Here is a 22,052-nt window from a genome sequence, read left to right as displayed (position 1 = left end):
TACATGCAAGGAATAAACATGACAACTTTCCTGGCTATCTTAGCTGGAAGGGCAGGGTGTGAATGGTACGGGGGTATGCTGAGATCTAAAAGCAGAGAAAACCCTGGCCAACAGTCCCCTAGATAAAAATGGACTTTCACTTCATGGCTATTTGTGTAACATTGACAAATTAGTTACCATGTTCACCTACAAATGACACAGTCACTACACTTTACAGTAGAATCTTGTGAAGTGCTTTGAGATGTTTCGACAATGTGATAAGGCGATGTATCAAATGCAAGGATTATTATTATTATTACTTCAATGTTTGAAATATGGCACTATATTTAATAGGAAAATCATAGAGAGACAGCAGTTGATTCTTGTGAAAGAAGACAGTTATACATTTTATTAAAAATATGATTTAACTTTTATTATGATGTAGGTAATGAGGCTGATCTGCAACATTAGACAGATGAGCTATGAAGAACAATTAGAAAAGCTAGAACTCTTCAGCATTGATAAGAGACATCACAGAATCATAGAATCATACAGCACAGAAAGAGGCCATTTGGCCCATCGCGTCTGCACCAGCTCCTAAAAGAGCATTCCAACTCAATCCCACTGGCCCGCTTTCTCTCCATAGCCCTGCAATCCTGTCCTCCCCAAATACCCATCTACTTCTCTCTTAAAAGTTGTTATTGAATCGGTTTCCACTACCCTTTCAGGTAATGCATTCCAGATCTGAAACAACTCGCTGGGTGAAATTTTTTTTCCTAACCTCCCCTCTGTTTCTTTTAACAACTATCTTAAATCGATGTCCTCGGATTACTGACCCACATGCCATTGGAAACAGTTTTTCCCAGTTCAGCCTATCAAATCCTCTCATGATCTTGAAAACCTTCATTAAATCCCTTCTTAATCTTCTCTGCTCTAGAGAGAATAATCCTAGTTTCGCTAACCGCTCCTCATAACTAAGGTCCTTCATTCCTGGTACCATCCCGGTAAACCTCCTTTGCACCCTCTCCAATGCCCTAACATCTTTCCTGAAGTGCGGTGCCCAGAACTGAACCAGTACTCCAACAGAGGCCTAACCAGCATTTTATAAATATTCAACATAATCTCCTGATTTTTGAATTCTATGCCCCTATTTATAAAACCTAGTATCCCATCTGCTTTTTTAACAGCATCTGAGAGGAGCTTTTTTTTTTGCTCAGTCTGTCCGATGCATACGGAAACCCATTACCATGCTTAAGAGTATCCAAACCAAATTGAGAATTCCATGCGTCCCACCGACACATGGAAATTTCAGAGACAGATTGTTGGAATGGAATGCACACTCTCTCCCAGGAGGGACGCATCCTGCTTACCTAATTCCGGAAAGTATTAGGCGCAGGTCGGCAAGAGCCAAGGCTTGAGGACCCCAGAGTGTGTGTTGGAATACTGTTGGAGTGTAACCAGCTAAAACCTCATAGCTTGTTATAGAGGTGTATGATGCTAAATTGGATTTAATCTCACCCTGCATGAATAGTTCCCATTATAGCAGTAAAAGCTTTAAGACATCATCACCTCAACACCTTGAAACTCTTTGAGACATGTTCCCAACAGGAAAGGCTCTATATATCTGTAAATTATATTGTTAAATGAGGTCAACATCTTGGAAATAGCCCTTCGTCACTTTAAACCCGTTCCCTTCTTGTCCTGTTGCCTTAGATTATCTTAAAATGTTGCTATGGGTTTACTTTCTCTATTTTCTACAGCAATTCGATATCAAAACTGATTGGGAATAAAGAACATTCTCAGAGATGAGCACTTGTCATCAGAAATTGCAGGTGGTTTACCTGGTGTTTTAGAGAGAGGGAGGGGCCAATCCAATATAATCTGTTTGTTAATAAACTCAGACCTGTGAATTGTGCAGTCGGAGCAAGCAAAGGCAGTAAAGCATTGCTGACTAGACTTGACTGTGTCAAGGGTGTTAGATGTCTTTAAGGCATCTTGCTGACGTGATAAGGCGCTATATCAAATGCAAGGATTATTATTATTGTAGAGCTTTTGAGATGAGCAAGTGTTTCCATGCTACGCAGAAACTCTAATGTTTATGCAACATCATTTTGTACTTTAAGACTTTACTCCTCCCGAAAAACCCTGATGATCGTGTGATTCTAATCAGAGTCAGCAGGACTGTGCTGAAGTTTGAGACACTCAAAATCCTGAGGAGGTGTGTTCTGTGTCATCTGTCTCAGAACTTTACAACAGACTATCAAATCCACATTGGTGTCTTTCGCCACATGAGCCACCTAGTCTAATCCAATCCCATCACTCCTCACACCCTTCAATAACTTCTTTTTCAAGCATCTTTCTGATTTCCCCTCGATACGATTGACAGACTCTGCCTCAACATCGGTTCTGTGGCAGAGTACCCCACATTCTGGCAGCTCATCTCCTCTTTAATTCTGTTAGTGCCTGGGCTGATTTTTGAGTTGCTGTGCTGCCTGCCTCTACGTGATTTCTGAGTCAAAATTGACACCCAGGGTGCATCAACCTCTCACTGAGAAGTGAAAGGATCAGAGGCCCACAGTCTTAGACTGGGGTACTGTTGGGAAAAGTCCTCACAGTCTCAGCCTTGAGATCACTGCCTTCAAATTTCACAATCCGACAGAACTTTGGAAGATTCTTAATTGCAGACTTAATTTGGTAGTCGCTTTTTTCTTGAGAAGAACTGCGTAAAACTGCCTTCCAAATTAACATTGGTTTGGAGAATTCTCAAAATAAATTCCACACAATCTCAAATGCTACAAAACATGGCCTGAAGTAAGACAGTGAGTGTTTTGTGCCTCAGATGCTGATGTATCCAACGAACTGTAGGCCAGATCAATTTGGCAGTCTAATTTGACTTCCAACAAAAGATTATACTGCAATTAGGAAATGAATAAAAGCAAGTTTAGCTTGTTTCATTACAGAAAAATAATAAAATTGGGGGAGAAATTTTAAACGTACTCTTATTTTTCGCAGCATTTTAGAGCGCTCAGAATTTGGCAACTTGTTCAACTCAGCCTTGACTTTGATGTTCATTTTCCATAGCTTCTTAACAGAAATTTACAGATAAACCGGCTTTAAAATCAAAGCCGTGTCTAAGAATTTACCAAATTCTAGACGTTCTAAAAAGTGAATAGAGTAAATCTAGACCCGGGTTGAATTTCTCCACAAGTGAGACCATTGTACCTTATACATCACACAGTGTGTTATGTACAGGGTGATCAAAAAGTTGTGATAACTACCCTATTATTTTTAAAAATCATAATTTCTTTAAGACTTATTGTAATGGTACACAACTTTTTTGGTCACCCTGTCTAAGGTACAAACAGTCTTACTTGGGGAGACGTTCGAGTGAGTTCACAAAAGAAACAACAATATTTTTAAAGCTGTTTTTCACCACAGCAGCAAATGAGAAGTCTGCAGGCACTTTTTCACTGTAGACTGCAGTGTCAGCAAACTTGGGTTTATAGCAACACCCCAGGGAGGACTCAAAGAGAAAAAAAAAGCTTGTGTTTTTGAGCATTTTGCTAAGACTCAGCCAGTTCCTCTGCTAATATTATAACTACATAAAACTTATTTGCCTATTTTTTATTTGCTGCCCCAGAGATTGGGACTGTAATGTCACTTTGACTCCTCGCATGATGGTTTTAAGGCACGGTGGCGTTTGGAAGTGATGTGTGGTGACACCTTTTCATCCAAGATTTATTGCAAGCAGCCAAATATTTTACGCTTTGTTTTCATTTTTGATCCCAGGAGTACTTCTTTTTCTTTTTTAAAAAATAACACATGCTGCTCAAAAATGCAAACTCGGTCGTTAACATAGTAAAATAGTATTACATTTGATATAACACCTTTCATGTTGGGAGCACGTCTCAATTGCTTCAAAACCTTTATTGTAAAGCATAGTGTGTGTATTTTGTAAGCGAATTCAACTGCCAATTTGCACATAGCAATATCACACAAACAGTTATGAAGTGAATGATCATTTTTTTATTTGGGGGATTGTTGGCCAGGAAACAGAAGAAACTCCCTTCTCTTTCCAAGTAGTGCCACAGGATCTTTAAAGTCTCTCCGAACAGTCAGACTGGACTGACAGCGGTAAACATGTAACATGTACAAGTCAAATGCTTCCTATGTTTCAAAAATTGTCTGCACTTGGCAGAATTTGTCACCCAATTCATTTAGAGAAACACATTGTGGGAGGTGAAAATTGGGAGGTGAAAATTAACACTGGGTGTTTAATAATAATCTTAAAATGCTCCATAGGATATATTGCAAAGTGGATGACGGTGTGTTTTGTGACAGCCAGTTGCACACAGCAATGACCCACAAACAGCCATGGAGTGAGTGACCAATTTTATCTGGAGGATTGTTGGCCAGGGCACCGGGAGAAACTCCCTTCTCTTTTTGAATAGTGCCGTGGGATCTTTAACGTCCGTCAGAACAGGACTTTGGTTTTTAACGTCTCATCTGAAGGGCAGCACCTCTGAACAATGCAGTACACCCCCTGTTAGCTTAAACAAAGTGATTCCAAGTCTTGATGTGGGGCTTGAACCCACAACCTTCTGACTCAGAGGTGAGAGTGCTAGCACTGAGCCAGGCTGACACACTGTCTGTTTATGTGAGGTTGGACTTTGCTGGAGCAGAGCTATACTTTTCTTTATTTGGCTACGCTTTACCAAACCTGAGTCACTCTGGTCGACAGAAGAGGACAAACTGTTCTAGTCACAGGGGTTCTACATCCTTCACTACCACAAAAAAACTTCACTTATATTTTATGAAATAACTACACTAAACCACAATAAACGTCTCTCTGATATTTCACTGACAGACCAGCTGCTCAAGCACTTTTATGTCTCACTTGCTTTTTGCAGCCTTCAGTCAACAAGTCTGACTCACTGTTGTCTCAAAAACATAAGTGAATAGCCACCGTCATATGCCTCTCGTATCTCCCATTAGCAATAAGGAGCAGAGATTATCATCCAGAATAATTAGTTCTTTAAATAGGGATTCGTAGTCTGTTAAAAATGAGTCTGTCACTGTGGGAATGTAACTCCAGCATGTGATTGATTGTGATGCCAAAAGAATTTACACTTATACAGTAAACCCCCAGTTTATCAGACTCTGGGTATCCGGAATTTGAACCTAGCCGGACAGGGCCCAAAGCCTTAAAATTAAATAAGCATAATTTTATGGAAGCAAAACAACACTTGCTAACATCCTGTTTCTCTCACAAAATATACAGTCAATGCACTTTACAGTATATTCTGCGAAACACTTTGAGACGTCTCGAAGACGTGATAAGGTGCTATATCAATTGCAAGGATGATGATCATTATTAGCGTTCAGACACACACTTTATTGCAATTAACATATGCTTTCCATCATATCGCTATCATAAACTCTGTACCGAATGCAAGGAATTCCTATTATTAGTGGGTGTAACCGGGATATAAACATGCTTTGGATGAGGAACCCATCGTGTTCTGCCCTCTTATTAAATGGAGAAGCAGGCTCGAGGGGTCTAAATGCCTACTCCTGCTCCTATTTCTTATGTTCTTATGTTCTCTGTGCCACTGGTACTGCTATCAGTCTCTTCCATATTTTTGTCTGTTGAGGCTTTTGTGAAAATGGAGGCTTCAAACAAGACACTGGCCAACATGTGGCTGCCAAAGTCAACCGTTGTGCTGAAAGCGTGTGAGATACATTGATCACACAACTAATCTGCTCTGACCCACTTTATGTCAATCCTAGAGGCGAGGTTTATAAAAACATAGCATAGCATTACAAGATTGGTTTACAGCCCTCTTAATACTTAAATTAAGTCACTGGAAACCCGGACACACACTCCTGTTACGTTCTGTTCTGAATCATAAAGTGTTACAGCATATAAACATGTCATTCAACCCATCAAATCTGAGCTGGTGTTTTTCCTCTATATGAGCCACCTAATCTAATCCTGCTCTCCTGCTCACTTTCCCAATGAGCTTTAGCACTCCTCCTTTTCTGCTACTCCGCTTCCCCTCCCCTCCCTTACCCCCCCCGCCCCCTCCCCACCCACCAACCCCAGCTCGTGTCTGAAATGCTGTACTCTGTCCATTGCCTTGAGACGTCCTCCCGACGTGAAAGGCGCTATAAAAACGTAATCTTGTTGTCATTGTTTTCGAGCATGTACTTCATTCTCCTTTAAAAGAATTGATGGAGTCAGACTCATTTCAGCAATGGTTTATCATTGGAGACTTCTGTAGTCCACACCCTTTGTAATGATTGTAAAATTGGTGGGATTTTCTTCTGGTTGGATAAAATTATATATTTTTTACTTTTTCTTATCTAACACTTTTTTTTTTGCCAGCTACCCCACAGCCTATCCGTTACTTTACCACCTTTCACTGGTCCACAGGCTCCACCCTATGTCTTTATTTTGCCACCCCCTATCCCCACTCCACTTCTTCTGAAACATTTATTCTGGTCTATTACTCATTTCCCGCTGCCTTCACTCCACCAGACACCTTTTCCACGTGTGGGTGGGATACATGTGTGGGATTCTCAGTTTAGTTCGGAAATTCTTAAGCAGGGTGACGGGTTAAAACAAACCACAGGAACTGACGTCAACAACAACAAATTACATTTATAGAGCGCCTTTCACGTCGGGAGGATGTGCCAAGCATCATATCGTAAGGCATTAAAATACCAATTTTGTCTCCAAAGATGGACTTTTGATTCGTCAATCCCTTGGACTCCACATTGCGCTATCTGATATTTTTTGCTGTACATAAGAAACAAGTTAATAATGTTCCCTCAACCTATTTCCTGTGCTACTTAACACGAGGAACAGATCACTTTGATGCTTTGAATTCAAAAGTGGGCAAATTATGGGTCAGTCTGAAAGAGTCCATCCAAAGTGCTCAAACTCTGATGAATTGAGATGCCTCTGGATTTGGCATCTCCCTCCCAATGGAAAGTGTGCTGCTGATGATCTGAAGTTAGAGCTTTAGGGTGGGTTTATTTTTAAGACCTTTCGCCCACCATCGTGCCAAGATCTACATCTGTTTACAAAGGCACACGTAATGAAAGGAATTAAAGATTGCACGCAAATTAAATGTCACATCTTGATCCCTTTACGATCGATTTCTTGCGTTGTCACTCACTTCTTTGGCAGAATCGGGGAGTTTCCACTCGGGAAGCATGCAGTGGCCATTTGTGTGGAAAACATGAACCCAACACTCACTGAGATTAGGGCCAGGTTACCTCATGCCCTGATTGACAATCTACCAAGTTCAGGTGTCTATTTAAAACTTTTTTGGCTCAGTTCTGCATTCGATCCTGGTCTGCGCCTGAGTGTTCCATGGTACTTGCACACACATACACACACCCTGACTCAATGATGCACAATAAAGTTTCAAGATACTTTCCATTCCACGAGGGTTCTGAAAGTGTCCTGTAAGTAGGTGTAAATTACAGTATTTCTGAAACAAGATTCCCTAATTTACTTAATGCCTTTTTAATATCTGAGGACCATCAGAGAACTCCACTCCGAAAAAAGATTGCATCAGAGGGAAGTTCCTGTGGGTCAATGAGATGGCGTCGTTCGGATGAGATGTTAAACCAAAGCTGTTCAAGTGCATGTTAAGCACTATTGGGAAAAATTAGTGCCATCGTTGTTAACATCCGCCGGCTTCTCCACCCACCCCCATTCCCCCCCATCTTCATGCTGTTTGTGGGATTTTGCTGTGCTCAAATTGTTTGCTATGTTTGCCTACAAATACTCAGTTCACTCTAGTTACAATGAATTCTGTGAAGGATTTCTAGTAGAAATTCCCTTCTCTCTTCAAATGGGATCCTTAACATGCACCTGAATAGGCCAGGCAGGAACTTTGGTTTATTGTCTTAGCAAAAGACGCACTCCTAGCACTGCAGTGGAGTGCCAGCCTAGACCTGGGACTCCACAATGTTATGACATAGGGCTAGAACCCACTGCATTGCGACTCAGAGGCGAAAGTGCTGCCAACCGAGCCAGGCGCCCACTGGTGACTGACAACTTGCAACCATTTAGGGGAAAAAAGCTGAGCTTTCGCCTGCATTTAGCTCACATGGGGAGTGCGCATCGAGGCAGGAAGCAAAGCAACTATCCAGACAAGTGAAGCATTCTTACCTTATCCATGTGGCAGCACTATTGAAACTCAGGCATATTTACATCAGACTCATTAATCTCTTCCAGGCGGCTTAGTAAACAACAAAAAATATTTGCTAACTGCAAAATATTTGCTAACTGTGAAATACTGTGAAAGCATTAAAATGTCACGCCATAATTCCAAAGTCTGTGTAAGTTTTATAGTGTCTGCAACTTCAATGCACTGTTTGTTTATAATGTGGTTCCTTCACGCAAGCTCTAGTGTTGGATATTTCCCTAATAACCTCATAACAATTGTAATAAAAAAACAAAATACAAAGATTTCATTCTACTGTTAATGAACAATGTGCCTGCAACATTCCAGGTGCTTTCACCTGCAAGTTCTGACACGAGACTTTGAATTATTATTAATAGGAAAGAGGAAAGTAACAAATTTCTTTCTTTAAAGAACTTACACTTTTATAGCCCTTTATCACGTTGAAATGTCTCCAAGCTCAAAAGTCTTCGCAAGTAACAAAGTGTGGTAACTTTATTTTTCTAACCATTTTTGGCCACACCAAATTCCCGCAAACAGCCTAGAGGTGAATGGTCAGTTTTTCTTGAGCATCGTTGTCCAGGACAATGAGAGAGTCTCAATTCTCTTTGACATATTGTCTTGGGATCTGTAAAAGGCAGGAACAGGCAGATAAACTTTGGTTTAGTATCTCATCTGAAATAAGGCAACCCCAACAATGGAGCACTGCCCCAGTACAGCACTGGAGTGTCAGCCTAGATGAGGAGCCCTAGTCTTCCATGTGGGACTTAAACCCGCAACCTTATGACCCAGAGGTGAGAGTGCCACTAACTGAGCTAAACCAGCTCTGTCTTTACAATAGCAGAGTTGCTATTATTAGTCTGCATTAAATAAATTGTTCTCAGTGACAGTCAGGTATATGCAATTGGCCTCAATGTTTTCACACAAGATCATAAGATTGGTTTGGATGATCTCTTCCACTTAGAATAGCCATCCTACCTTCCTCCAATCACACCATCAAACTGATTTTTTAATTAGTCCATCCAGCGACCTGGTCTCAGCCAAGGTGTCCTGGCAAATCAACCACCCTTCCTGGCAATCCAAGCAAGAGAGGAAGAGTAGGGCAGAGATCGCATTTCTGATAACCATCCAGTGATTGCTGATGGAAAGGATATATATGAGGAAGTCAGATTCAGACAGAATCAGACTTGGCTATCACACGAGCTTCCTCATACTTTCCAGCTTACATATAAAGAATATCAATTTGGGCAAAATGATTTGGAGGGTGGAGTGGGGTAACTCTATCATTCTATGGTTCTACTGTGCACAGAACTACAGAGCTGGGAATTGGGCTATGGTTTTATGGTTCTATAGTTCTTGCGCTTGCGCAGCTATGTCCAGCTGAGACACCTCCTTCATGAAAAGATGGGAGAAAACTGTGGTATCATTTTTAAAAAAATTAAGCTGGTGAACAAACCAGACCAGAAAGTTGCAGGTACGGACTCAGTGCTAAGTTAGCTGATCTCAGCCTGAAATGTTAAGCGTTATCCCAGCAGACACTACCCGACTCTTGCCAACCAGCCCTAATACTCGACGGAATTAGGTAAGCAGGGTGTGTCATTTCCAGGGAGAGAGAGTGCGCATTCCATTCCAGACACAGGGAAATTTTTATGTGTGATTGCCATACATATGTGGAATTCTCAGTCCTGGTTTGGATACTCTTAAGCAAACTGATGGGTTTCTGGATGTGCCAGCATCCGGCTGAATCAAACAAAAGAGAGATCCCATCTGGAAAGTGCTCAGGTGTGGATATTGGACACAAGTATGACACGCCGTGCAGTGGAATATCCTGCCAACATTCTCCATCCAGGCTTACTCAGGAATGCCCCATGGAGTCAGGTAATCAGAGAGCAAGCCGATACCTGTAAAGAAAGGGAAAGGGGTGGGAGGGGAAGGGGAAACAGTCAAATGCCTTCAAGAAAGGAGCAAGGGGAAAAACTGGAGGAGAAAACTTGGCAATAAAAGCAAAGGAATAGTGAACAAAGATCACAAAGGAAAAGCAAACTAACGTGATGCAGATGTGAAGTGATATCACATCATATAGGAATTGGCAGCGGTGTGTTGTCATGAGAATAATTGTGGAATAACACGCAGGAGCTTTACAGCTCAACGTGTGCTGAAAACAGAGACGATAATTTGGAAAGAATTTGCATTCTTATGGTGCCTGTTAACATTGAGAAATTTCTGAAGCCTTTTCACAGCAATTGCAAGAAAGTGTGGTGACTGTTTTCGTTTTGCGCATTGCAAGCTCATGCAAACAGGCAGGCGATGAATAATAATTATAAGAATGACCCATTAATCTGGAGGATTTCTGGCCAGGATATTGAGACTAGCTTCCTTATCTTTTTGAAGAGCGTCATGAGATTGCCAAACTGAAATAAGGCTAATGGGTCCTCTGCTCAGCATTTCATCCAAAAAACATCACCTCCTCAACAATGCATCACTGCACCTGACATGTCACCTTAAACTAAATAATTTTGATAATAATTTTTGACTTGATGTGGTATTGGTGAAGTCAAAGTGTCTCAAGGCTTCCAAGATGTTAAGCCTGTGCAGGTTGGCATGAATGTGGCACAAACAGCCACCCAGTGGCTGTTTGTGCCACATTTTGCTGCGTGCAAATTGACTGCCACACTTGCCTGCAGATAGGAACATAAGACCATAGGAATTGCGAGGTGAAAAAAGATCAAGGCCATCTTGTTCACCTTCTACCATCCTGGTTGTCTTATATTACAATAATGGAGATGTTGATAGTAATTAATTCTGTATGGATTAGTGTACCATCACGCTTTGGCAACCTTGGGTCCAAAGTTGCCACATGGAGTCCTGTAGCTCAATGGTTAGAGCACTTGCCTCGCAGAGACCTGGGATTGATTCCTGGCAGGGTGAAATGTTAGGCAAGTTTCCTTACTCTGCATAACTCTGTTTACCTAGCAGTAAGTAGGAATCTGGTTGTCAGTCGATTAGCAAATCATTTTTTCGGGGGTAGTAATTCCTTCAAAAAAAATAAATTGGTCATTTCAATCTATGACTGTTTGTGAGACACTACTGTGCGCAATTGGCTGCTTGTTGACATTAAAGATGTCATATTAAATGAAAGGATCTTTATTACCTATGAAAATAAATGCAGCTAAGAAATGAGTACTCCCGATTTCCAATTGTTGACTTCTTTTTTACAGGACGAAGAAAAGGTGGAGATGGAAGAGGCATTCATCTATGAGGAGGATTTTGATGTGGCAGACAATCCCGAGGAAGGGGGGACAAAGGAAAACATTCTTCGCAGGATTGCAACATATGCATCAAAATTAAAAGAAATTATTGGCAATATTATAACGACCACTGGAAAAGCAGTTGTTACCATTTTACTTGGTTTAACAGGTCTGTACCGATGTGCACTAACCACTAAACTGTGTAACCAACAATAAGGGCATCTGCTGCAATTTCATACAGCACTAATATAGCACAGTCCAGGGAACCCCGACCTCTCCAACATGTTCAACATTTAACATAAAATCTTATTAATAGGGATCCATTATGGGCCATGTGCAAATGCATGTCCATTGTGCACCATGTGTAAAGCATACATGGGCACAAGTAATTTCAAGTATTTATTCAATCATGAATATAATTGGTTGTTGTCTACATAATTAAGGATACCTGTAATTCCCTCCGTGCACATCCATTTAAACACGCGTTTACACACAACGCATGATAGATCCCTGTAGATTGAAAGAATGGAGAGCGAGTTAAGGACTGTAATTCAGTCTCAGTTGTTAGGCAATTGTACTGTTGTCGAACCGTTCAAATTTCATTCCAATCCTTGAGGACATTACTGCAATTCCCTTTGATTGGGTTGCTGCCTATAAAATGCCTTCAGGTACCAATTGCACTTTGTTAAATTAAATTGGCACAACTATATCACAAAAAACAGCTGAAAACTTGCACACTGCAGTTCAGGGTAAGTTGTGCAGCAAGAGATGATGAGAAAAGAATGAACACCTGCATAAATAGTCTTACTGATGGAATCGCAGACCATGTTCGAGCGCACAATTTTATATAGATTAATTCCTGCAATGAAGCGAATGTTCAGGGAAGCTAACTGCGATTTATATCAGTGGGAGTTTTATGCAGGATCCCAAGTGCCTTTCCAGATGGTGTCTGAATGGACATTTTTGCTTTCCGGCAAAACTGTGAAGTAACAAATGATTAATGACTGAATCAATTCGGACTCAAAAGGCTCTACCTGTGCAGGAGCCTTTTATTCTCTTCTGCATTTGTAATCTGTGTTCCCAATAGCACATTATATATAGGGTCTAATTGGTGGTGTTTCTTAACAGGATTCCTTATTAAAGAATCTCCTAATAAGGAATCTCAATCCCTTAATAAGGAATCTCATGATAAGGATTTCCCTTCTTTTAAAAAAAAATCCCTTAATAAAGTATTGGTTTGATGTGAGTAGGAATATTCATCAGTGTCTCCAGAGTTAGCGTTGTTGGCTCGATCAAAATCCTTAACAGCACAAATCCTTCATGGACAATTCAATTCACTTCCCTGTCAATGCTGTTCTTCATGTCCAGCCCTGCCCGCCTCATCCCCTATCTCCCTCCGCCCCACCTTTAAAGGCCACGTGAAGATCCTGCTTTTTGATTGCATTCTCAGTCATCTTTCCCTTTCCCCCCACCCCACCACCCCAACTTTCCTCAGCTTCCCCGAACCCCCAGATCAGTCTCCTAGTTAGCTGTGCTGAGTACTTTGAGACGTCCTTTGAAGCGCTCCGAGATGCTGCCCTGCGTGAAGGGTACTAAATAAATGTAAGTTGTTTTTGTTATCCTCCTGTAATATATACTTTCTATTCCCCACTCCCCTCCCCCTGCAGGTATAATGCTGCCATCACTGACCTCGGCAGTTTACTTCTTTGTATTTTTGGGGTTGTGTACCTGGTGGTCTTGCGGTCGACAGTTTGATCCGCTGATATTCAGCTGCTTGTGTGTATTAATGGCCATATTCAGTGCAGGACACCTGATCGGACTCTACCTTTACCAGTTACAATTTTTACAGGACCTCGTCCCTCCAGGTGACTTCTATGCAAGGTAAGAGCGCCTCAGCACAGTGATACAGCAGCTGCTGTCTTTCATGTGCCCTTAACTGCAACCTTTAAAAATTCCACCCCCCACCCCAAAAAAAACCTGTTCAAACGTGCTCACTCTACAACCTCTTCACTTCCTTTCTAGATTTTTTTCTTTTCGTTTTCTGCTTTTGCTTTGCATTTACCCACTAACACACAGTCACCACACTTGGGTTAACTTGATCAGGGCTCATACTGCATTATAATGTCATTTCCTCAAAGAGCTGATAGAGTTGGAAGTACTTTGAATTTTAAGAACTCTTCCCTTTCCTTTTATCCCAAACACTCTCAGTTTGGGACTCTGTTAGGTTCGACAGTCAATTCGCTATTTTACATTCCTAATGTGAGCTCAGATTTGCATATACAGGGTGCCCCAGCTGGACTATTCTAATCCCCTCCTCGCTGGTCTCTCCAGCTCCACCATACATAAATCCAATTAATGCAAAACACTCTGCCACCCGGATACTCACCCACACAAACTTCCGTATTCCCCCCATCACACCAGTCCTTGTCAGGCTCCTCTGCCTCCCAGTCACCGAACGGAGTGATGTCAAGATCCTCTCACTCGTTTTCAAATCTCTTCATGTCCTCGCACCTCCCTACCTATCTGACCTGCTTACCCCCCCGACCCCCACTCCACCACCTACTGCCTCCACTTGGCTGGCACCTGCCTCCTGTTCATCCTTCGTCCCCTCCGCTCCACCATCGGTGGCCGTGCCTTCAGCCACTACACCCCGAAACTCTGGAACTCTCCCTCAATTCCTCCACCTGGCCCCCTCCCTCCCCACCTTCAATTTCCGCCTAAAGACCTTTCTTTTTGATCATGCTTACGGTCACCTTCCCCCCCTCTCTCCCCTGGCTCGGGGTCAGACTCCGCCACTGTGAAGTGCTCCAGGATGTTACCCCACGTGGAGGGCGCTATATAAATGCAAGTTGTTGTTGTTCCTCGCTTCTATAATGCTTCCCTGTACATTGCTGCCTCACTTATAATGCTGGTATCCTATGGAGCTATGCTGACCAGAGCATGACACACCTGACTTCCGGCACTGATAGCGGCACTGATGTAATTTCCTGCACGCTGCACGTATACAGGAAGCAGTGCTGACTTTATTTCCCACATCTTGCGGGATACAGGAAGTGCTGACCATATACAGGAAACACTACTGCTGTGAGGAGTGACATGATGACCTGGACATTAACCATGTTTTAGCGCCTTTGTTATAACGCTGACTCTGGGCGATCAGACCCAGAAAAACGTGTTATAACAAGGTTCCTCTGCAACATGGCAGAGAAACTGAATTTCAATAGTGATGTGAGTCTCAATCTCAAAGCGATCACTGAAAGCGTTCTGATATTTGCAGCATTTCATATATCGCTCTTCCATTACTCCAGGGTTAGTCTGTTCCTCATATTTTTTCCTCCCCTCAAAACGGAGGCCCATGCAGCTGCTAAGTGCCCCATCTAATGGCCCAAATTACAACTGCTGAAACTCTCCTGATGAGAGGAGCTCCATTTGAATGGCAGGGGAGTTCAGGAGTCAAACGCTCCACTGCCAATAAAATATGTATTTACCAAAATTGCACTTGGCAGAGGAGAAATTGTTAATATTGCAGAGTGCCGCTGGGCTGAATCCTTCCTTATAGGACACAGCTGCAAAACCGTGGGTGCAAGTGCTGCTTTTGCAAGAAATGCCAGGTGAAAACAGTGTTAGTGCCAGTGTAAATAGTGATCACAGGGCTATGCCAGATAGAAAACCAGCGCTAGTGTGAATAAACATGAAAGCACATGAGATATGCTCCTATTTGGAGCAGGGTATGAATAAATTGAAAGAAGTGCTTAAACTTGCAAATTTATTTCAAAATAATGCACTAGGGTGTTTTTTTTTGATGACCATAAGTTCTCTATCTCATTCTGTCAAAAGTTCTGTAACTGGTTATTGTCTTTCCCTGGCACCAGAATTAATAGAGCAGGAATGAGAGTAACAAGGGACACCTTTCAATCTTCGTTGTCCAGGTCTTCTTTCATAACTTCTGATTCCAACCCACATGAACGAGCCTTGGAGTCTCTTTAATGTGTTTAAAGTTTCACCCTCAGTGGGGCATCTTTCACCTCGGCAGGATGTCCCAAAGTGCTTCACAGGATATATTGTATAGTGTAGTAACCATGTGTTTTGTGAGTGACCGCAACAGGCAATTTGTGCACAACTACGACCCACAAACAGCCATGAAATGAATGACCAATTTTACTCTGGGGGATTGTTGGCCATGACATGGGAGAATCTCCTATCACTTTTCAAATAGTGACAAGGGATGCTTAGAATGCACCTGAATAGGTAGACGGGGCCTGAGTTTAACATTATCTATTAACCTAGTAGCCATTATCCATCAGGATATAAAGTACAAGAAGCTCTGTATTCTTAAAGTAGCTTATTTCCTTCACTGGATTGCCCAGTTGTCTGAAATTTAATTTGAATTTACTAAACGAAGGGACTATAATTTAAAATGATTCAGATGAGATGGAGCTCACTGGCTGAGCACCCAGGAAATGTTGATAGCACAACTTCACCATTTCTCATGGAACCAAAGATTTGTCTTCGCATATTTTGTTATTATAAATGGTGCCGTGGGATCTCATGTCCTATAAGTGGGAGATTGGTGGGTAACATAGTTTGTAAAATGGGGTATTGAACTATACAGAGCTTTCAAGAGCTAGGTCACCTGGAGATGTTTCCAGATAAGATGGGAATTAAAATTAGAAAGCAGTGCTGAAGGGGATAAATGACCTTGCTGTTTCCCACAGTGAGGTCTAAAATGAGCACTGGGTTAACAGCCCATGACCTATTTGAAACCATTGAACTAACCTGCAGTGTCTAGTTACATCTTACTTTGGAATCCTACAGAATAAGCAAAGTAGCCTGTGTTCTCCATTCAAATTACATATTACATATGTCATATAAATGCATTGGACTCACATTTATAATAATAGCTTTTGCTTTTGCTTTTGCTTTTGAAACTGCAACATAGAAAAGTTTCAAAGTGTTTCACAGGTAATCGATGAGAAGTGAATTAACGGTGTATTCGATAGTGATGTTGCTGTATGTGTGGGACATCGCTGTGTGCAAATTGACTGCCAATTTGGACACAGCATCGTAATGAATAACCAATTTTATTTGGGGGATGTTGGCCAATGCTGCCGGGGATAGTCCTTTCTCTTTCCTCCCTTTTCCAATAGAGCCATTGAATCTTTAATTGCCACTTGAACCTGATGGTACACAAGAAACTGTTAGCCGGATATGAGCTTAGTTCAATCAAACCCACTATGGCACCGCTGTATAACCCAGCCTGCCCTTTTATGTATTCTGATCACCATGTTTTAATCACTGTATTTTCTTGGCAGAAGCAGCTGCCTATTTCCACACTGCAAGGTTATGCAAACAGCCATGAAGTCAATCGTCGGTTTATCTGGGGAATTTTTGGGAAAAGCCTCTCATGGTCTGAGCCTTAAGACCATTGTTTCAGAATTTAAGATGGTACAGAAATTTGGACAAGTCTTAAATTCAGTCTGAATGTGCAGGTTGAATTTTCGGCAGGACCCACCCAAAATGGACTGCAGAAAAAATTCCTCCAAATTCAGGCTGGAGTGAAGAATTTTCCAAATTAGCACAATGCTAGAACAACGATCTGAAGACCATAAGGAGGTTTTAGTGTCTTATTGCCACCTAGTGTCTCCTGTTGAAACATCGGCATGTGTAAATATTGGGCAAGGATCAGAATCAGTCTTGGGTTTTGATGACTGAATTGCCTGCCAGTACTCACTGTCTTGGCTTATAAATGAAAGACTCCTTCAGCAAGGTACTGGACAATGAACAGCATTTGTGGAGTTGTTCCTAATACGAGTTCATCCCTTCACAGAGTAGAAAAGGGGGAAAAGAAGACATGGAAGTCAGGTGTTAGTCTTTCTTGTTATTAAAGAGCCTGCTTGTGTTGGAACCAAGGATCCAGAGGGATATGTGCTGCCTCAGACCCCATTTACACAGCACGTATAGCAGTGAATCACAACAATTCGCCCCCAAATAAGCACCATAAAGATTCGGACCAAGAGCTGAAATCAATATTACGCAGCAAATAGTATTTTCATGCAACAGTGATTCACTTAATGTATCTCCAACTTCACAACTATTGATTAAAGTTTTATGTGCAATTAGCCTCAGTCAGGCAGTTAAAAACACAAGACTGTAGATCATAACCAGTGCAGTTCAAAGCCATCCTGCTTCAGTTTAGTGTGATGCATCTGTCAAGGGGACATTTTAACATAGATAAGAGTAATATAGAGGAAAGCAAATTATAGATGTATAATGAACCTCTGACATCCTCTCCTTGAAAGGGGAGGTGGAGGGGCAGAGAGGTAACTACCATAGAAACATAAAAATTTACAACACAGAAGAAACCCATTTGGCACACTGTGCTGGCTCTTTTAAAGAGTAATCCTATCAGTCCCAATAACCAGGCCTTTTTTTCCAAGCCCCTGTTGTTCATTTCTGTTTAACTATCTCTCTAGTTGCCTTTAATATGGATTCTACCTCAACCACTGCTCCCGACGGGGCATTCCATATCCTAACCACTCGGTGCGTGAAAGAAAATCTGCTAATCTCCTCAATTTGTTCGTTTACTAACTATTTTAAATTGATGCCCTCCAGTCACTGACTCACCGACTAGTGGAAACAATTTCTCCCTATTGGCTCTATCAAAACCTACCGCATCATTTTAAAGACCTCTATCAATTTACCCCTCAAACTCAGTTGTTCCAGTAGAATCTCCCTATAGTAGGATTAGGAGTTGAATTGACTCCAAGGAGTCTACAGGCTACAGTAAAGCAAAGCATTGTTGATGAGGCTTGGAGATGTGGACATGTTTTTCAACCCTGTGAATAAAACCTTTAAGTGTCAGGGTAGAGTTACTATAGTTACAAGTTACTATAAAATACACCATTTCTTTGTGTTGCTAAATTGTGCTACACCATTAAACTTCTGACACTGCACTGTTTTGTTATTTTCCCCTAAGTAAGTAATTCCAGATATCCATTATTAATGAATAATGATAAATGGCAAACAGAATTGGAATGTGTGTGTGCGTGTGTTTAACCGCGAATCATCTTTCACCATCTTTCTTCAGTTACAATTGAGCCTTTAACATTCAGCTTGACCTTTGAGTCCACCATTTAGAGTTTATCTTTAATGCCAGCCAACGACTTAGTGGAAATTAGTTTGAAAGCAATGAGCAGAATGGGATTAGATGAGATGGCTCAAGTGGAGAAAAACAGCAGCGCGGGTATGAAGGGCCAAACAGCCTATTTTTGTGACTGTAGTGCTCCAGGATTGTATAACATTCACTGGTCCTTACCTAGGCTCTTGGGTCCCTGCAGTTATTATTGCTGAGAGCCAGAATTAATTTTCCTCCTGGCTTTCCTCCCATCTAACTTCTGCAAAAGTTGCTCCTTTGTGACTAGTTACCAGTTGGCTCAGTTGAACCAAGAGATTAAAACAATAACAATATTGCTTTATTAAATCTGATGAAAATAATAAACATGTTTAATTTTAAAAAAGGAGTAGTTGAGACTGTCAATAAAGTAATAAATAAGATGCGGTGCTCACCAGGTACTCTACACTTGTGGTGTGAGATTGCTCAGAGACTCATTTCTGGTTGTGCACCTTAACCCCAGCTTCAGGAGTGCAGTCCCTTAGCAGCTCTCTGACCTCTCTGCTTCTTGTAATACTATGGCTGTTCACTTCATAGCTGTTTTTGAGACATTGCTGTGCATAAATTAGCTGCCACATTTGCCCCCGAAACATATAGGATCTTCACTTTACAGTATATCCAGTGAAGCACTTTGAAACATATTTCCAACATGAAAGGCGTTATATCAAATAAAAGAATGATTATTATTATTACTCTTTGTGCTTTTGCGGAATCACTGTTTTGTACTAAAATATGGACTATTTTGTTCTGTGATATTGGCAGTCTACTTTCCACTAAGTTGAAAAACAAATTTATAGCATTTTCCAATTGCAAAATTCACCTCCCACAAATCTCGAGACCAGTAAAGTCCAGGAAAAGGTGGCTGTTTTGTTCGCTGGCCTTTTTCCAACTCAGCAACTTGTTTGGAGGAATTTCGCAAAGCGGAAGTTATTTCCAAATATTAGCTGTGCTAATATTTGGAAATATCGTAAATTGGAGCCCTTTGTGTCTACTTGGCAGTCAGTGACTGTGATCAACAGATTTCACAAAATTGAATTATTGATTGTGTATCAGAGAGGAGTTGTGTGTGTTCCATTTGTTCAACTCCATTTTGTTACACAGTTCTTGTGACTTCTGACTGGCAAGAACTTGCCAGTCAGAAGTTTTAGGTTTCTTGATCAAACCTCTGAATGGAAGAACTACAATAGAAGAGCAGCCATGAACATGCATGTACATGTAAGATGGCAACATATTTGTCTTCAAAGTGGTTTTATTCTCCCTGTTATTAATGAAAGAGTAAGGATTGCAAACTGATGGAAGCTTGCTTGTAAACTTACTCATACTGCAGTGTTGCCCATTAAGGTTGTTGGTTCAAGCCCTACATTTAGGCTTGGAACTCCTATAGTCTAGATTAATACTCCAATGCAGTGCTGGGAGTGTGCAGCATTGTTGAAGATGTTATCCTTCAGATTAAATGTTAGACCACCTCTGCCTATTCAGGTGGATGATAAAGATCCCATGACACTATTCGAAAACAGAAGTGAGTTTCAGGGCTAACTGTCCCCCAATAAAACTGATCATTCACTTCACCCTTGTTTGTGGGACATTGCAAGTTGGCAATTGTGTTCACCTACAAAATACACATTGCTCCACTTTACAGTAACATCCCGTGAGGTGTTTTGAGATGCCCTCTCCTAACATGAAAGCCTCTATATCAAATGTAAAAATTATTATTTATAATGCAAACACAAAGTCTGTCTCTTGCTCCTTTGAATAGGTTGTTTGGTGTATCACCAGTGATTCAGACAAACTGTTCAACTACATGGAAGATCATATCCTATCCGAAAGTATCATGGCCCCAACATGTCAATCCTATCATGCTGTTGATGCTCTACTATATTTTGGCAACACTCATACGTCTTTGGCTACAAGAGCCAGTTAATGAGGTGAGCAATATTTCAAGTTAAGAGGTACTTGTGCCCATATAGTATTTATTCCGATAGCATCTTAAACCTGCCATATTTTCCATGTGCTTGGCTGTTTAATGTTACTTTGATTTTATTGCTTTGCCTCACCACTCCCATCCTATCAGTAGTTTAGTGTTTCTATGTCAGCTATAGCATAAAATGACATAGTGATGGGTTTCCATATAGTGTCAGCCTGTCTCAGTGGGTCGCACTCTTGCCTCTGAGTCAGAAGGTTGTGAGATGAAGACCCACATTGAGACTTTGAACTCACACAGTGTAAGATGATACTCCAGTACAGTGCTGGGAGTGCGCTGGATTGATCGAGGTGTCATCCTTAGGATGAGATGTTAAACTGAGATCTCATCTGATTCTTCATGTGGATGTTAAAGATCCTATGGCACTATGTAAAAAGAAAAGGGAGTTTATTCTGATGTCCTGGTCAATAATCCCCCAAATAAAATTGATCAATCAAATCCTAGCTCTTTATGAAACAATGCTATGTGCTGGGGTCTTTTGCCAACACGTAAACAATCACTAAACTCTGCATTAAAATCGCTGGCAAAGTTAGTGATCAGTTCACAAGTTTTACCCCTGTGTTTCCGTGAACATCTTCTGTCAAGTCACCAAGTTCTGTTATGTTTTGCTTTTTTAGATGATAGAGGAAGGGGATTGTGAAAGAGCAGAAGAGGAGGAGGAGAAGCAACCATTTGGAAATAGCTCAGGCTCACAGGTCACAGCGGAAATGAAACGTAGTATGTGGTCTTCAGCACACTATGCAACTGATGAGCGAAGGGTAAATGACTTTAGAACAACAACAACAAATTACATGTGTATAGCGCATTTCACATCAGGAGGACGTCCCAAGGCGCTGGAGAGTCAGGAATCTGCACCCGAGCTGGTAGTTGGAATCAGGAGAGGTGAAGGGCGGGGAGGGTAGGAGGGTGACCGAACAGGCAAAGAGGAGGGTCTTGAGATGTCGTCTTGAAGGAGGCAAGGGAGGGGGGCAAGCCAGAGGAACTGTGGGAGGGATTTCCAGAAGGTGGGAAATCTCAGAAGGCTCAAATCTCAGGTTGAAATGAACAGGCACAGTCCACCCTCCGTCTACTGTTAAGCTTTCAGTTTAGCGAAAAGCTGGGATACCAGGTAACTGGCAATTGAACGTCTCAGACGTAGCGATTGAAAATGGTGCTGGGGTGTTCATCTCCATTGCACACAGCGACTTTGGATGTGATGAATATTGATCGTGCTGCTGAATAGGCTCCATCGTGACTAAACAAAATCGAAGTGCCATCTCAAACCACCAACTAATATCTCTAATATTCATGGAGTCCTTTAGCTCAATAGTTAGAGCACTCACCTCGCAAGCGAAAAATGTGGGTTCAATTCCCGACAGGGCAAAATGTTGGGCAAGTTTTCTTACTCCACGCGCCTCTGTTTACTTAGCAGTAAGTAGGAAACCGGATCACTTTTGGCGGATCGCTTTTCCGGGGCGAATAAAGTAACATTC

General features: G+C 41.5%; 1 protein-coding gene across 1 annotated transcript in view; it reads left to right on the top strand.

The window, feature by feature from the left end:
• The window catches only part of LOC103181103 (piezo-type mechanosensitive ion channel component 2), a 196,219-nt gene that overhangs the window by 103,031 nt on the left and 71,136 nt on the right, over window positions 1-22,052 (top strand). Inside the window, 4 exon segments of the mRNA XM_042331691.1 lie at window positions 11,399-11,597; window positions 13,096-13,309; window positions 20,356-20,515; window positions 21,198-21,338. Of these exon segments, the coding sequence (XP_042187625.1) occupies window positions 11,399-11,597; window positions 13,096-13,309; window positions 20,356-20,515; window positions 21,198-21,338 (714 nt within the window).

Source organism: Callorhinchus milii, unplaced genomic scaffold (genome assembly GCF_018977255.1).
Source record: "Callorhinchus milii isolate IMCB2004 unplaced genomic scaffold, IMCB_Cmil_1.0 Scaffold2, whole genome shotgun sequence".
NCBI lineage: Eukaryota > Metazoa > Chordata > Chondrichthyes > Chimaeriformes > Callorhinchidae > Callorhinchus > Callorhinchus milii.
This window is presented reverse-complemented; position numbering and strand designations above follow the sequence as displayed.